Raw genomic sequence first — 18902 nt, 5'->3', positions numbered from 1 at the left:
TATGCTGCTCCTGTATTTTTCTTGGCCTGCCAGACCTGGGTTTTACAGCAACTGTGCCTGTGGCCTTTCATTTCCTGATTACATTCCTTAAAGTTGAAACTGACAGTTTAAACCACTGAGATAGCTTTTAGTAGCCTTCCCTGTACCATGAAACTGAACAATCTTTGTTATCAGATCTTTTGAGAGTTGCTTTGAGGATCCCATGCTGTCACTCTTCAGAGGAGAGTCAAACAAAAGCACAATTTGCACACCTTAAATACCTTTTCTCATGATTAGACACACCTGCCTATGAAGTTCAAGGCTGAACGAGCTAATCCAACCAATTTGGTGTTGCCAGTAATCAGTATTGAGCAGTTACATTACATGCATTGAAATTAGCAAAATTACAAGGGACCCCAAATTTTTGCACAGCCAGTTTTTCACATTTGATATAATTTTATACAACTGAACACTGCTTCACTAAAAATCTTCATTCAGAAACCACCCCAGTACTCAGATGTTCCTGGAAAATGAAAGAAATACAACTGTTATTTTTTTTGTTGGTGGAGTAAATTATCATGCAGGCACTCCACTTCCTTCCCCAGTAGCCTAACATGTGCACCAGACAGCATCTGAGGGCCACATGGGGGCCTAAATCAGCTTGCCTAAAGGTGCCCAAAAGGTAGATTTGGGGTCTACTAGTCAACAGAAAGCTTGTCTAAATCAACCTCGTATTTCATGCTTTTCATTCAGATATTTATTACGTTACGAAAGAAATAGTTGTTTGTTAAATATAGCAATATACATTTTCTAATAAATCAATATTTAGGTAATATTTTCCATGGAACAGAATGCTAATAATTCTTTTATGGTTGTAGATCTTAATGGGACAACATCACTAAAAGTAGACCTCTCATTAGTAAAGTATGGGCACTCCTGAGCTAGCCAAAATCTGCTGGCTAATTTCAGCCCTACCGCAGGCAGTAGCCTCCTCTCTTTTCCACATTGAATCGGCTTGGATCAGCGAAAATAGACCCGCATTCTGAACTGATATCTGCCAAAGTCTGTTCACGACGAGCCGATTCGATGCAGAAAAGAGTGGAGGCTACCGCCGGCTGTAAGCCTATGCATAGGCATACACTCTAAAGGGAAAGGAGTAATACACAAGGTGTGGGAGTGGGCAAAATCGAATTAGGTGGGTGAGAAATGTGGTACGGTATGTGGTGTTGCGTTTGGTAGTTAAGCAGCTAAGTTAGCTAAGGTAGTTAAGCAGCTGCATATATTTGTCTTATTTCATATCAGGAACGTTTGTTCAAAATGTAAGTGCAAATGCAGAATGTGGAGGAAAAGGACAGAATGTAAGAACAGCATTCCTTCAATTTTACATTTACATTACTTAGTCATAAATGCTAATGATTCAGTGCAAAACACATCAGGCAATTTATATTTTTAATGGATAGAGTAAAATCTAGTTTTAAGTAGCATCCAATTCAGTGCTCAGTGCGTGAGATCTTTAATTTCTATAAACGATTACATTGCATTTATGTCAAGCTAAATAGTTGTAATTATTTTCTCACCTCATACCTACATCAAGCAGAGTTTTCTCAAGGGTTTTTCTTTGTGGGTGTAGAAGCAAAGCCTGCCCAGACAGATATTATGTGAACGTGCATTTTGAAATAGAGTGGAATTTGTATTCTGCCCACAGCTATTATCATTGTATGTTTTTAACTATGTTTATTAATAACATGGGCATAGTTCAGTTGAATGTTTCTTCTCCATTTCTGCATATGATTTCGATCAGCTTTATTATTTATTTTGTTAAAGTGAATCTAAATTCAGAACTATCAGTTCTTGACCACAAGTGGCATTGCTTCATATAAGCAGAGAACAGCTATGCCCTGCTTTTTCTATAACTCAGATAATATTTTCAGTCAGGATCTTATTATATATTACAGTGAGGGACATAGCACTTTCATTTGTCTGAAATCACAGTCGTGTCAGTCATCTAAAACTAACTAAAATTAATGCAAGGCAGGCTAAACTTTCTGCATAACGAAGGGAAGTTAAGAGTCCAGAAAGCTTGCTTTGTAATATTTCTGTGCAAAGCAGAAAAATTAGCCAATGGTATTTTTCCCAGAATTTAAGCATAATTAATATACAAGGGGCAAAAAGGTTTGCTGCAGTTATCTGGCTGCATTTCAGACACACCCTTCAATTTCTTGTAAACAGACACAGCAGTAAACTCCAGTGTGCAAAGGAAGCCATGTATTTACTACCTGGTCAAAGTAGGTGTTAAAGGGCCAGTATACCACTCTTGTTCAACAAGAGTTCAAAGAACAGGGTTTGTGCTGAACAACCTATGGTTTAGAGTTCCAGTGCACAAAAAAATGATCGTGCAAAATGGACTTCTGCTTACAAAAGTCATACAAAAATGGGAAGGGAACGGGTGGTTCAATGGTAATCTATGTATCTACTTTGCAAGAGCCAAACGTGGAGTATGTTAAATTAAAGTCCTGCAGCGGGTCATCTATTTCGGGTGCGGAAATAGATGAGGGTTGCGGGTCTCCATCTATATTTCTTATCTTATGTTATATTGTCTATATTTTACTCCTTTTAAAATGTTACAAAACTTTTTTCTGTCTCCTCCCATTTATGATGATGTCACTTCAGGTTTGCAGCAACAGCATTTCCTGTTTAATGGTGGGTTGCAGATAAGGCAGTTGGGTTGGGTAGCGGATCCAAGCGGGTAAATATGTGGGTTGCGGTTCGGGTAGTGGGCTGCGAGTTGCAGGGTCCGGGTCTTAAAAATTGGTTCTGCACAGGACTGTAGCTTAAATTTTCCCGTTTGCCCTGTTTAGCTAATGAAATAACAGCAAAACACAGATTTGTCTTGAGTAAAAAATGGGGGGAAAAAATGTTTGACACAAGCCCTATTTATTGATCCTATGTCACACAAGGGACTATACTTCCCCTTTAAGCACAGGGTTCCCTTATTCCTTGCACATACTCTACTTTTCAACCAATGCACAAAAGCAGAAACAACGGTCATGCTGCTGTGTGGTGCAAATAAAGATGAGTGCAATTAGGCACAGGTGCCTTGCAGATAGAGTTTTAGGGCTTAATACCACAGGAGATTTCGTTGGATGGCGTACAATGGCAAAAAACATTCTACAAGATGGATGTAGTCACATGGCTCAAAAAAATATTTGGACTTCTGATGTATAAACTACATGGAAGAGACATCCAACGAGACAAAATCTAATGGGGTCTGACCGATTTTTTTTTCTCCATTATAAATAGATTGACTGTCAGATGTAGATGCATGAATAAACTACATCATCCAACTTTACATTCTAGCTATAGGGGGATCAGATTTAGTAGCATCCTACAAATCTAATGCTGTTGCATGGCAAAATCAGATAAAATCTGATCAAAAACTCCTCTATAGTTTTACCCTTAGGGTGCAATGTACATTTATGCTTCTTGTATTGCAATTAACATTACTGAATGGGCTCTTTTGTCTATTATATGATAGCTGATTTACCTGCAATGAAAGTTATGCAAAGAATATACTGTACTGTGTGTATCTGCTGCCTGCTGAGATATGTCCTCTCTCAGTCCACTGAAGTTGAGTATCCCTCTTATATCATATTGGGCAAAATGTATAGGGATAAGTGTGTGTATAGTTTTTTGTCCAGTAGCTCCTAAAATAACATTTGCCAAAGGATTTACCTCAAATTAGAAAGGTGAATGCAGTAGTGACCAAAGCATCTTTTACTCTGTCCATCCGAAGTCAATTCAACTATTGTCTGGTTACAAAGGTCACTAGACATAACAACTAAATAATGGTACAGGATTAATTTCTATGTCCCATTCCCCTTCAAGTTTCTTAGATTTGTTTTTCAGCATTGTGTATCACAGGCCCGTCGGAAACACAGAACCCCCTCACTTTGAAAACTCCTACAATAGCTCTTATTGAGCTTTCCTTTTATAGAAAAGACTCTGTTGGTGACTGTTCGTCATATTGTACATGGACATAATGGAATACTGACCAGTATAAAACTTCATGCATGATCAGTGTTCTGTTTTCTGGATGTATTGTACAGGCAGACCTTGCGGTGCCATGCCTTTCAGCTTGTACATTGTGGCCTAGAAAGGCAAAAGGTAAACTTGAAATTGTCTGAAAAACATGATACAGAATCTAGAAGCCCCAAAACATTTTCCAATACATTTTCATAATGGTACCAATATGAAAATGACCCACTAAAGGCCAAGAGCACAGTAATAGTAATTGCAATGTGCAGTTCTCCGCTGGTGACATATGCGGAAATAGGGGCGCGTCCATTGCATGGACCGCATTGGACGACGAAGAGACGCACGTCACGTGACGTAAGTGACGTATGCGGAAGTCAAGACGCATGTATTGCGCATACCCTATTTAAACGCTCACAAGACACGAAATTCACTTATGCCCCTGAAGAAGCCGGTTTTCCGGTGAAACGCGTTGGGTGGCATTGGTGGACAGTGGGGGACCAGCCCACATTTGCTCCCTACGTAGCTAGGAAGAATTACTCTGGGCAAATGGAAGGGTGGTCTGGGAGGGCTGGTTAGACTTCTGACCAGCGTTTGGAACAGACGTCTTTTGGCTAATTCAACATACAATCGCTCTAAGGTTAGGAGCGAGTGCCATTTCTTTGAGGCTTTTTTGAACTAAATGTTAAATACCTGAACTAAAACTGGGTGCTGCATTATCTGTTTAAGAGTACAGATAAAAATAGGGGAATTCACTTACTTAGATATACCCCATTACTGACGATATTTGTAGTGATAGTGGCTGATTGGACATCAGTGCACTATTCCCCCACTGTTCCAACCTATGTGTTTTTAAGCTATGTGTTTGTTTTATGGACATGGTCCAGCTTCATTGAGGAGGATCCACAATGATGTGTCTTTGTAGCGTGATCTTTTAAGTGAGACTAATAAAAGTTGTGTTTTAATTCACTATCTACTTCTGCACCTGAACTAGTTAACTGGAGGTTTACAGGGAGGGGGCATGAGCAATTATGTATCCCACCGTGTATTACCTTAATAGATACATATGTTTGTCACAATTGTTATAAATTAACTTGCGGGTGCACTGCTACGTTGTTTCAATTTTGGTGCTCGGTCACTTTGTGTACAGTTCTCTATACCCCAGTCTGTGAAGCTACACATAAAACAACATCATGCGTGGCACTTATCAGCGTCCACATATTTAGCTTTGTATGTACAGTATGCTTTGGAGAAATGCTATTTTAATTTAAAAAGTGAGGGGGGCTGAAAAAACAGACTGTGTCTCCCATTGAGGCACATTCTCTGACTGGGGGCTGCTATGGGAATGCCAAGGAGGAGTTGATGGTTTCTCACAGTCAGGAAATAGCAATTTAGCGTTGCACAGGAAGTAGAGGGTCATGTCATAGATGCAAGGTCACATTATAGCTCCATGCGGCTTGTTGTGTGCCAGTTTATGTCAGTTCGCATGCTTGACCCTGAGGCTGGAGAATGCCTGATGAGATCAACAAATTGTGTGTGTGTGGGGTGGGGGGTACTGTCAAGACAGCCAGGACTTGAACCTTGTATTTGCGGTTGCTGGACTTGCACTTAATTTGTGAGCCACTGGAGGCTCTTGGGGCTGGCCTGGTCTGTTATCATTATTCCTGACTCTGCCTGCTCCTAGTTTGTTTCCTCCCATCTCATTACCCTCATGTATTTCTGATTTACATTTATGTCCCCTTTATAAGCCCAACTCTGACCTTTGCTCGGTGATTGGTCATTGCATATTTCCCTGCAAGACTTGCCGTCCTGTATTCCAAGGAACTGTATTACAAGGTACTGTATTCCTGTTTCTGGTGTTCCTGTGTCCTGACACCACCTTCTTAGGATTCCCGGTATTGACCTTGGCCTGTTCTGACTAAGATTCCTGCAGGGGTCGTCACTACAGAGGAAGCAGACCCTGCAGGGGGCCCAAGAGGTAAAGGGGCCCATGAGGCCGTAAATCATATACAATTTCACAAAATATTGGTAAAACAGGTCAGCCTTTAGACATTTCGGGGGCCTGAGAAATTATTTGCTGTGGGGCCCATAACATTGAAATGCGTTCCTTCCAACTGCTGCGGATTCCCCAGTTCTGACCTTAGCCTGTTTCTGACTATTATTCCTGATTTCTGTTTTCCTCATCACTGCCTGTATTCTTGTTGCAACTGTTCTGTAAGTTTAATCCTTATTAAACCTTGCTTTCCTATGGCTTCAAGACTCTGTCCTGCCATCTACAGGTATACCCCAGGCTTCCCACCTTTACCTATTATTTCCTGAATACCTCTCTGCAGTGTCAGAGTATTACAGGTAAAAATCTGCTGACAAGTATCCTTTTTCGACCTGTTTGCTCCATTAAAACATTGTGTTATATGTTATGCATTTATGTTATCATTTATTCACTAAAACTCAGAACCTACCCTGCGGGATTAATGCCATGGTTATTTAAGTCTGTACCTATTTAATTTTCCTTGGCCCGTACCTGTGTTGGCTTATTCACAGGTAAAAACCCACACTGTATTCCAGCTGATCCAAGACATAGAGCAGATTCCACATGTCAGTTCTTCTGAAAAGCTCTGCTGGCAAACATCAATCCCTTGCGTTTTGTTCTCATATCAAGTGCTGTACCTGAAAATCCAGTTTCATTGTGAATTGTCACGTTGTGTAGTATCATTTGGTACTTTCTGTCTCTGGCATCACATGGTCCCAATGTGCTTGGGTCTGTGGTTTCTCTTTGTAATATGGGTACAAAAGACCCTTTCAGATAAATGTTTGTGTGTGTGTGTGTGTGTGCCCATTTCCTGATCATATAAATACACATAATGGGTGATAATAATAATGTCAAGCTATTCTTCCTATTCTATATATCTAATAGATAACAGTACAGGCAGGAGATGACATATAGCTTAACTATCCATGTGAGGCATTATTTAGGAACTGGAACTCTTGAAGAATAGGTGGTTACTAAAATACACTGGATTTGAATGTATTATTATTTAATACAGTAACGTGCAATTTTTTTTTAACAAAAAAATGTACCATTTGTTTTACAAGTCATAAAATACCTTACAGGGTTACATCCAGTCCCCAGGCCTCCATTTGGAAAGGCCAATTTAACTAGTTAGTATTATTATTTCATTCACACACTTAATTTTGGGATTGTATGATTCACTGTGCACACACCCAAACCAAACATGTTAGGTCACATGAGCCAATTAACAGACAGAGTTCTGTCTTTTGCTTCAACAATTCTTCCTGTTACAGTTAGAGCTGTAGTGTTTCTGGTCAGGTGATCTCTGAGGCAGCACACAGACCATCACGAAATGGTGGTTCAAGGCAAGAGATGTAAAAGGGCAAGATTTACTTAAATATATATTCCAGTTTGGTAAGATTCTTTAATATGCCACTTAATATGATGTAAACTATCTGTTGCTTAAAGGACCAGTAACATCAAAAATTTTTACAAAAAAATTTGTTAGAATAGAACGAAAAAATAACACCAACACAAATTAAAATTTAAAATAGCAAAGCCTTTATTAAGAAATAACTTACAGAAACTCCACTTCCTTTCCTCTTGAGAAACGGCGTAAGGGCGACCATCCATCCTGCAGCACTCGATTTCTCCTCCCTGGCTATTCACTGACAGTGTGTCCTCTGCCCCGATCTCCTTCTCCAGCTCTTCTTCAACCTCCTTCATCCAGCAGCAGTAGGAAGATGTCAGTGGGCTCCCCATTGAAGTGAACCAGCTGGGCGATTTCGCTTGGGAGTCCGGACTGAGTCTGATTATACGGAGCGGAGCAGATACCGGCGCTGGGGAGACCGGACAGCAATGACTGCAGACAATGACTATAATGCTCTGCTAACCATGGACTGTGTTTAGGCAGTAACAACACAGAAGTTTGCACTGGCCCTGCTGTCCCCACACCAGCTTGCAAAGAGCCGTGATACCTGAAAATAAAAGTATTGCAATTAATATTTCCAAGGCAAATATTTGCGGCCCATCGCAATGAGACACTTCAATGGGCTTTACCGAAAGTAGGAAGAAAGACAGGGCTTTTTATACCAGGAGGCTCTCTCTAAGTTTCTAATGAAGGGCTGACTAAATACGACGTTTCAACCCAAAATTCGTCCTGTCTGTGGCACATATATGTGCATTTTGTTTGTTTAATGTAGGATTAAACAACACTAAGGGGCAGATTCACTAAGGGTCGAATTTCGAAGTTAAAAATACTTCGAAATTCGACCCTCGAATTGAAATCCTTCGACTTCGAATATCGAAGTCGAAGGATTTAGCGCTAAACGTTCGATCGAACGATCGAAGGATTTTTCGTTCGATCGAACGATTAAATCCTTCGAATCGAACGATTCGAAGGATTTTAATCAAACGATCGAATGAATATCCTTCGATCAAAAAAAGTTTAGCAAGCCTATGGGGACCTTCCCCATAGGCTAACATTGACTTCGGTAGGTTTTATCTGCCGAAGTAGGGGGTCGAAGTTTTTTTTAAAGGGAAAGTACTTCGACTATCGAATGGTCGAATAGTCGAACGATTTTTACTTCGAATCGTTCGATTTCGATCGAATTCGAACGAATTTAACCAATTCGATGGTCGAAGTACCCAAAAAATACTTCGAAATTCGAAGTTTTTTTCATTCGAATTCTTCACTCGAAGTTAGTGAATCTGCCCCTTAATGTAATTGCATTCTTTGATACAACCATCCATAGTATGTTATTGTCTAGCCCATTATGTATCAGTTGCTGTTTGTTTGTTTTTTGTTTTTTTAACTATTATGCTTTGCATGTTTTTTTTTTCTTAGTGGGTACCAAAGGACCCCATTAGGTGGAGGAAGGGTACCAGGTATTCCATTTTCTCCTGATAATACTTAGGATATAGCTGGTTTGCTTGACTGCCAGCAGATAATTACCTTATAACCTGTAATCCTGGAATGTAACCCTACTTTAGAAGTTAGCACCAGAAAGGATTAGTTGAAAGTGTAAATTGAACTGCACTCAGTCCTTCAGATTCAAATTTATTTGGCTTCTATGGTCAGAGCAGCTGGAACTAGTCATAAAAGGAGTGGGGAAAGCATGTTACCAGCTGCTGAGAAATCCAGAGCTTTTGTCTATGTCTTCCAAATTTAATAAGCGAGGACATGATACAGGCTTTTCTTCCTTTCTGTATGAACTTGTATCAAAAATACAGCTTGCACACCATTAGCAGGCCAAGGGTTGGCAGTTGAGTTTAAGGTTATTTTTAATGTTCTTATAGTCTTTAATGTGTATTTATTATTTTGTAAGTAGTTTTTTTGCAAGCAAGATCGATAAGAGATAGTAGTGTTATCATATCCGAGGTAGAATCTTTCCATTTCATAAAGGAAATTCGTGCCAACTTGACAAGTGGATGATCTCGTTTGCTGCTTTGGCTAACCATTTTTTTTTTAATGAAGAATGCATATAAGTACAGGCAGTCCCTGGGTTACGTACGAGATAGGGTCTGTAGGTTTGTTCTTAAAGGGATACAGTCATGGGAAAACTTTTTTTCCCCCAAAACTCCTCAGTTAATAGTGCTGCTCCAGGAGACATCTGCACTGAAATCCATTTTGTAAAAGAGCAAACTGATGTTTTTATATCTAATTTTGAAATGTGACATGGGGCTTGACATATTGGCAGTTTTCCAGGTCCCCCCAGTCATGTGACTTGTACATGAGTCACTCATTACTAGGGGTGCACCGAATCCACTTTTTTGGATTCGGCCGAACCCCCGAATCCTTCGCTAAAGATTCGGCCGAATACCGAACCGAATCCGAACCCTAATTTGCATATGCAAATTAGGGGTGGGAAGAGGAAAACAGTTTTTACTTCCTTGTTTTCTGACAAAAAGTCACGCGATTTCCCTCCCCGCCCCTAATTTGCATATGGATTCTGTTCGGCTGGGCAGAAGGATTCGGCCGAATCCTGCTGAAAAAGGCCGAATCCTGGCCGAATCCCGAACCGAATCCTGGATTCGGTGCATCCCTACTCATTACTGCTGCACTGCAAGTTTGAGTGATATCACCCTCCTCCCTTACCCCCCCCCCCCCCCCCGAGACAGCCCATTAGCAGACCAATGGAAAGGTAACCAGATAACAGCTCCCTGGTACATAGAAGAACAGCACTCAATAGTAAAATCCATGTCCCACTGTGATGCCATTCAGTTACATTGCATAGGAGAAACAATAGCCTGTCAGAAAGCAGTTCAATAGTATATCCCTGGTTCTTTCTGAAAGCACATGACCTGGCAAAATGACCTGAGATGGCAGCAGCATTCAAGTCTTCCATAGGAAAGCTCTGCTATTGCTGACTGCAGGTCTGGCATTTTCATGGGTGACCAGTGCAGCAATTAGTGTTTGTGTGGTAACATTAGCACAAAGAATAGAAATGCAGAATAGAATGTCCCTTAGTAATATTTCTTCAGGAGAAAACACTGTGGCAATCACTGAAATGTTTGTAGTCCTCAAAAATGCCATATATGTATTTCTTATAAACATATTAGGAAGGCAAGAGCTCCTGTTTTTCTTACTCAGAAGCACATTCCTTGGGCTCATAACCTTCTTTCAGAGCAACCTCAGAAGAAAATATGCATTATAGGGGAATTTTAACATTAACCTCGCTACCAAATTTTGAATCAAACTATGTTAAGCCTGTTACTTTTGGGGGGTTTTTAGGGGGGGGGCTACTTATCACATAGCTGGGCAGTGTGTTGCTTTTTTCTTTTGGCAAACCGTGTTGCATACCTTTTGAAGACCATTCTGCTTCTTCATTAAAAACAATGAAATCTAGTAATTTTTTTATCACTGTGTGATAAACTTACACTTAACGGTAAAAGGAAAAGGGAATGTATAGTATTGTTTTTAATTATTTCTACTACAGGCAGTGTAAAACTACACTTAATTCCTCGCTGAAAGGCACTGGGGCATTTACAGTCATAAAAGCGAAGTTTGGCTGGGGTCCATGTTTGTCTTCTCCTGCTCTAGACTGGCTCTCATTATTCCTGCTCCAGGCTCTGAATTGCTATTCAGGCTCGGTTTTTTGCCAGCTTCTCTGTGACAAATGAATGACATCTGTTTACACTAATTTATTTATCTGTATTTTAAACTAGCCAAAAGATCAGCTCCAGAAACCTAGTTTCAAGCTCCAGAACTGCTCCAGGCCTTCTCTGGAGTAATATCTGGTCCACTTAAGCTCCAGGCCTTGGAGCTTACTCTTGGCTCTGAAACTGAATCAGCTAAAACACTATCTGCTCTATTCATTTGTTCTAGTCTTGTATGTTTTAACTCAGTCAGTATTCAGAATTACAAAATTAGTCACCTAACCTATTGACTAACAACTACAGATTATTTTTAGCTATTCTTGATACAACTTGGTTGGATAGTTTTTCCCTTACTGCTTAATCTGTATTGCTTGTATGGGCCTCTCAGATTTAAAACAAAACTATCTTTGATTGGAACATCTGTCCATACACATCTGCCTGTGTTGACTTTGTTGGATAATCTGATAATTGGCCTTTGCTTTTAGGCAAGGATCATATACACCTATATATACACACATCCAGTCTTGCCGCAAAGTCTCATGTCCCCTGTAGTGTATCAGTGCTGTTGTATAGGAGTGCTGGTCTCAATAAAGTTGCTAGATTCAAGATCAAAAGGATGTAGACCGCACCTCCGATAAAAAATGTTTCTCCTTTATTATTTTGCTAATAGAAAAGATACCATAAAAACATGTAGACGCATCATTGCCTGGCACGTTTCGGACTCAACTAGTCCTAGGCTATGATTAAGGACTAGTTGACACTAGTTGAGTCTCAAACACGTCAGGCAATGATGTGTCTACATGTTTTTATGTAATCTTTTCTAATAGCAAAATAATAAAGGAGAAACATTTTTTTATCGGAGGTGCAGTCTACATCCTTTTTGATCTAAAATACAGATAGAACTGTTTTATGCAGAGAATGGGACGGTAAGGAACCCTGAGCTTAGAAGAAGCCGTATTTAGTTTAACAGTTGTCATACAGATTGGCCTCCTGCTTTCTGCCACCCCTTAACATTCCTAGAGGCTTCTTGTTTATATGGACTGACCCTCGCTAATGCATAAAACATCTGCAGTCATGCTCTGCCTTGCTGTAGGAGAGAATAACTTATGTGTACATAACTAAACTGCTCTTTCATTTTTCTTTTCCATTAGTTTGATAAGAATGTCTCTGCTTATTTTTGTGTTTGTGTATTTTATAGACACTTAGTATTTGTAGTGCTCATCTAGTGGCAATAATTTATTCCAGTAGCATTTTCCTCCTAGCGTGACATAGCTCTGTGCAATGCACACATACCATAAATGTTAATATAGCTGCATGACCAATACACGTTACAGTAATATAGAAAATCAATGTATGCATGTTTTAAAGGACATTAGAATTCTCCCTAACCTAGTTTTTGTTCATGTATTCTTGTATTCCTTCACCTGAAAATGGCATTCTGCCATTCTAGAATATTGGCTTTACCTGCGAATGGAGAAGCCTTCAACCATCTTTATTTCCCTTGCTTACATACCAGTGGTTTGCACATATCAACATAGTGACTGCATCCAGCTATGGAAGTATTCAGATACCCTCCCCAGCCTGTGCTTTGCTGAGGCTCTTATTCACATATGAGGGAAATAAAGACTTTTTTAGTGGCTCTTATTGGCTGAATCAAAATTTCAGGCTGCTTTCTTAAAAAAAAAAAATTCTAGAATAAATTCTGTCATCCAAAGTCCCTACCCTTGAGGGGGATATTTTGTGCACAATGATGGGTAACGTTTAATATCACCAAGTCTGTAGAGTAAAGTTCTGTATACATCTAGTTCTTGCTCTGTAACTATGGTATATATGAGGGAGCTTTCTTTGTTAATGGCTTTTTTTTTCTTCACAGGCACCGAATATAGATGTTAAAGTAGATTTACACTTTGTTGCATTTGTTCATATAAAAGGACATCTCTATGAACTAGGTAATTCATATTTGCATTGTTTGGTTTTAATGAATCAGAATTTTTTCTGAAGAGGAGCGCAAGTGGAGTTTGGTAAGTTATTTCTTAATAAAGACTTAGCGATTTAAAAGTTTCATTTGTCTCTGTGGTTTTTTTTTTTCGTTCTATACTAACAAATTTTTTTTTTTTTTTTTTTTAAAAATTGATGTTCTTGGTCCTTTAAGTCATGATTCATGACAATTTGTCCAGCAGAGGGAGCTGTGAATGAGCTTCATTCACAAATACAATTAAGTTATATGGCAAGAATAACAAATTCCAATATGTTTCTTGCAATAGCGGTACATAATTAAAGTTATTATAAACCTAAAAACTTATAAACAATCTGCAAAGGTGTTTGTACAGTTGCCGTTTTACCTGGTCAGCGATAAAAGCTGATTCCTCATAGCTTTATTTGTACTTTACAGATGGATGCAAACCCTTCCCTGTAAATCATGGACAAACAAATGAAGAGAAGCTGTTTGAGGTATGGCTAAGATTTAGCAAATGAATGGCGTGACAGTGTAATGGTTTACTTGATGAACTGACAGCATCTTATTTCTCTGTTCAGCTTAGCCAAGTGTTATCCTTTTAATGATATTGGTGAGTGAGTAGTAGGCACTTGGTTTAGAAGGTTTAACATAATAGAGATGGACTGCAAAAAATGATGTAACTTATTTTGTTTAATTCCACATATCACTAAAATCTACAGACTGCTATTAAAGTCCCAGCATGAGGTTTTATGGCTCTGGGTTGGCTATGCTGTGCTGCACAAACACTGGCAAAATATGGTGCAGCAAAATCACTTACAGGGTTAAACCTAAAATGGGTTACCTGTTTACCTACTTATAAAAGTTGCAAAATCAGAATAATTTGTCTTCCCCCTGCTTTTACAGATAGGTACACATGTACTTTTTCAATTAAAGGTGTTTTTCATCTTTAAATTGACTTTTAGTGATATTCTGAGACATTTTTCAATTGGTCTTTTGTTTTGTAATTATTAAGCTTTTATATTAGCAGTGATCTGGTTGCCAGGGGCCAGTGTATGCTTGCAGTCAATCAGTGATTTGAATGAGTTAATAGAATATGAATAGAAAAAGGTCTATATAGAAATATAAGTAATTATTAGTAATAACAATGAAGCCTTACAGAGTGTCTTTTGGTAGCCAGGGTCAGTGGCCAAACTGAAAATTGACTGATTGAAAAGACAGTTTATACTTTAAGTAAAGATAAACTACCACTTTAATAATTACATTTGTTACCCCCAGTGATTATACTTTCCTTCTCTTTTAAAAATATTTCCATGCTTAAGATTGATTTGAAGCATCAATTCTCTCTTCTGTACCATCAGGACAAGCCACAATTTTAAAACAATTTCAGTTTATAAATAAATACTAGTTTGGGGGTTGTTCATTTGTGGTTCACCCTTTTACATATCCTTCCTTACATTTAATTTTTAATCTTTAATCTTAAAATTCACATAATTAATAGGTGAAAGCATATTTATGTGGTGGAATGAGTATGATCCAGTTTTGTGTTGAGCAAATTTATCCAGTTCCTGTCAGCTCAGGCCTTGGCATGTGAGCAGATTTATGTTGGCAAACAAAGCTGAATGTGGGTACAATCAAGCCCTCACATTATCTAAACTAGCAAGTAAGAAGCCTCTGTTGGATATTTTAGAGCACAGATTCAAAATATGGAAAACAAGGATTTTTTTTGGTGGTACTTTTGAGGTTTTCTGTTCTAGAAAACAACTAGTAAATCATTTCTTGGTATTGTTTAATAATGTTTTTTCTTCTCTTGGTGGCCAGGCAAGAATTAATTGTATGTTTATGTTCGCATTCTAGGATGCCATAGAAGTTTGCAAAAAGTTTATGCTGCGTGACCCAGATGAGTTACGATTTACTGTGGTTGCTTTCTCCAAAGCCTAATTAATCTTGAGCAACTGGATTCCTGAAACTGCACTCTGGGACTTCCCCATGAAAGCCAAGTGTTTAATTCTTTTTTTTTATATATATATACTTACTTCATAACCATGTTCACATTTCAGAGTACTGTACATTAATAAAAACAGTTAGTAAGTCTCTGACACCTTGCTGTGAATTCACTTTGGGACTGACTATATGAGAATGGCAACTTGTGCAGAATAAGCCATCTCAGTGGACAATTATGGTAAGTCACTTGAAGGTCTGTTTAGAAAGCAAACTTTTGTGTCTGGTTTTGGGGTATTTTGGTAAACACGCCAATCCATTTTATATGGCTACTTGCTTTAACCCTTTAAGTGCCAGCAGAATTTCACATTTTGGTTACGCGAAATGCCAGCCGTTTTTGAAACATTTTGTGCTCTCTCACTTTAGGGGCATTTTCTGAGGGGAAACCTATAGTTTACCTAGGAAAACTATACATTGTTTTTTTCGGTAGAAACTGAGCTTTCTAAATCTGCCTGAGTTTTCATGTATTTCCACCTGTGCAAAAAAATTTATAGTGCTAAATACCAAAAAAAAATGAAAAATTACCATTTTTCATCGTATATCAATTTATACCAGAAAAATATTTCATTTTAGGGATGAAAATCCAACTGATTTGGAAAGCCTTATGTCTCTCGAACGTGCCAATACCAGATATGTATAGTTTTAGGGAGATTTAGGATTTCTGTACAGCAAAAACTCCCGGCAGTATATTACCGAATTTTGAAAGCACTAAGGCAGAAAACAGCATGCTTTAGATTCCAAGGCAAAAAATCCTGAAACCGTAGGTTTACCCCAGAAAACCATACATTTTTGAAAAGTACACATTCTGCCGATTACAAAATGGGTAACTATGTCTCTCTACTCCCAACTACCAAACATAAAAGCTTGTCTGAAAATAGCGGTTTTTCAAAAAAAAATTCAAAATTCTGAAAAATCATTTCAAAGGTTTTATTTTGCTGCTCCGCATATCCCAAACTATATTAGGTACCAAGAAAAAGCACCTGAAATATGATTGCCAGGGGTCCACTGAACAGTTTGATACCCATTATGCATAGGTTTAACCAAAGTATCTGGCATTTAGAGACACCAATATGAAGTTAGCACATCCAAATTGATCAGGACTTTACTTCAGCTACTGAGAAATCAACACATTGACTGCATTTTTTGTGGGGTAAAAACACAGAAATATATGTTTACCCCCCAAACCCATATATTTTTGGAAAGTACACATTCTACTGAATCTAAAATGGGTACCCATGCCTTTCTGCTCCAAACTACTGAGTCGCAAGGCTTTCCCAAAATTGTCGGTTTTGGTGAAATATCTGAAAATTGCCTCAAACCTTCAAATTCCCAGCACCATATCGCCCATGTATCATTACGTACTAAGAAAAAGCACCCTAAATATGATTGCCAGGGTTCCTCTGAACATTTTGGTGGTCATTGTTCATAAGTTTACCAAAGTATCTGGCATTTAGAGGCCCCAAAATGAAGTTAGCGCATACAAACAGTCCCGTGGGTAACTTCAGCTAATGAAAGATCAACACATTGACTGCATTTTTGTGGGGTAAAAACACAGAAATATATGTTTACCCCCAAAACCCATATATTTTTGGAAAGTACACATTCTACCGAATCTAAAATGGGTACCCATGCCTTTCTGCTCCAAACTACTGAGTCGCAAGGCTTTGCCACAATTGTCGGTTTTGGTGAAATATCTGAAAATTGCCTCAAAGCTTCAACTTCTCAGCACCATATCACCCATGTATCGTTATGCACCAAGAAAAAGAACCCTAAATATGATTGCCAGGGTTCCTCCGAACAGTTTGGTGGCCATTGTTCATAGGTTTACCAAAGTATCTGGCATTTAGAGGCCCCAAAATGAAGTTAGTGCATACAAATAGTCCTGTGGGTAACTTCAGCTAATGAAAGATCAACACATTGACTGCATTTTTGTGGGGTAAAAACACAGAAATATATGTTTACCCCCCAAACCCATACATTTTTGGAAAGTACACATTCTACAGAATCTAAAATGGGTACCCATGCCTTATTGCTCCAAACTACTGAGTCGCCAGGCTTTCCCAAAGTTGTCGGTTTTGGTGAAATATCTGAAAATTGCCTCAAAGCTTCAACTTCCCAGTACCATATCACCCATGTGTCATTACGTACTAAGAAAAAGCACCCTAAATATGATTGCCAGGGTTCCTCTGAACATTTTGGTGGCCATTGTTCATAAGTTTACCAAAGTATCTGGCATTTAGAGGCCCCAAAATGAAGTTTAGCGCATACAAACAGTCCCGTGGGTAACTTGAGCTAATGAAAAATCAACACATTGACTGCATTTTTGTGGGGTAAAAACACAGAAATATATGTTTACCCCCCAAAACCCATATATTTTTGGAAAGTACACATTCTACAGAATCTAAAATGGGTACCCATGCCTTTCTGCTCCAAACTACTGAGTCGCAAGGCTTTCCCACAATTGTCGGTTTTGGTGAAATATCTGAAAATTGCCTCAAAGCTTCAACTTCTCAGCACCATATCACCCATGTATCGTTATGCACCAAGAAAAAGCACCCTAAATATGATTGCCAGGGTTCCTCCGAAGAGTTTGGTGGCCATTGTTCATAGGTTTACCAAAGTATCTGGCATTTAGAGGCCCCAAAATGAAGTTAGCGCATACAAATAGTCCTGTGGGTAACTTCAGCTAATGAAAGATCAACACATTGACTGCATTTTTGTGGGGTAAAAACACAGAAATATATGTTTACCCCCCAAACCCATACATTTTTGGAAAGAACACATTCTACAGAATCTAAAATGGGTACCCATGCCTTATTGCTCCAAACTACCGAGTCGCAAGGCTTTCCCAAAGTTGCCGGTTTTGGTGAAATATCTGAAAATTGCCTCAAAGCTTCAACTTCCCAGCACCATATCACCCATGTGTCATTACGTACTAAGAAAAAGCACCCTAAATATGATTGCCAGGGTTCCTCTGAACATTTTGGTGGCCATTGTTCATAAGTTTACCAAAGTATCTGGCATTTAGAGGCCCCAAATGAAGTTAGCGCATACAAACAGTCCCGTGGGTAACTTCAGCTAATGAAAAATCAACACATTGACTGCATTTTTGCGGGGTAAAAACACAGAAATATATGTTTACCCCCCAAACCCATATATTTTTGGAAAGTACACATTCTACGGAATCTAAAATGGGTACCCATGCCTTTCTGCTCCAAACTACTGAGTCGCAAGGCTTTGCCAAATTGGCGGTTTTGGTGAAATATCTGGAAATTGCCTCAAAGCTTCAACTTTCCAGCATCGTATTGTCCATGTATCATTACCAGCATAAAGCATCCTAAATATAAACATAGGGGTCTACTAAACAGTTTGATGCCCAATATGCATAGATATACCAAACTATGTGGCGCACAGAGACCCCCAAATGACAATAGTGTATATACATTTTCACGGCTGACGCACTGGCAGCTGCAATATAAGCACCTGGTGTGTGTATTATGCAACATTAGACCCCCCTAACAGTACAGAGACCCCAGAAAACCATATATTTTCAGAAAGTACACATTCTGACGAATCCAATATGGGTAAATAAGTGTTTCTACTGCAAACTGCCAAACTGCAAAGCAATGCTGAACATAACGGTTTTTATCAAATTTCTGAAAATTGTCAGAAAGCTTGAATTTTACTCCATTATATGCCACACATTTCGTAACGTATCAGCATAAAACATCCTAAATATGAACGCCAGGGGTCTACTGAACACTTTGATGCCCAATATGCATAGATATACTAAACTATGTGGCGCACAGAGACCCCCAAATGACAATA

At 38.9% G+C, this 18902-nt stretch overlaps 1 protein-coding gene across 1 annotated transcript in view; it reads left to right on the top strand.

Moving 5' to 3' along the window:
- uchl3.S (ubiquitin C-terminal hydrolase L3 S homeolog) overlaps positions 1 to 15172 on the top strand; it is a 31608-nt gene extending 16436 nt beyond the window's left edge. The window contains exons 8-10 of the mRNA XM_018249910.2: positions 12993 to 13068; positions 13512 to 13570; positions 14931 to 15172. Coding sequence (XP_018105399.1) covers positions 12993 to 13068; positions 13512 to 13570; positions 14931 to 15014 — 219 coding nt within the window. The 3' untranslated portion in view covers positions 15015 to 15172. The remainder of the gene's footprint in view (positions 1 to 12992; positions 13069 to 13511; positions 13571 to 14930) is intronic.
- Positions 15173 to 18902: the final 3730 nt, after the last annotated feature.

Source organism: Xenopus laevis, chromosome 2S (assembly GCF_017654675.1).
Source record: "Xenopus laevis strain J_2021 chromosome 2S, Xenopus_laevis_v10.1, whole genome shotgun sequence".
In the NCBI taxonomy this organism is placed as follows: domain Eukaryota; kingdom Metazoa; phylum Chordata; class Amphibia; order Anura; family Pipidae; genus Xenopus; species Xenopus laevis.
The sequence above is the reverse complement of the archived record's forward strand: the minus strand, read 5'-3'. Positions and strand labels throughout refer to the sequence as shown.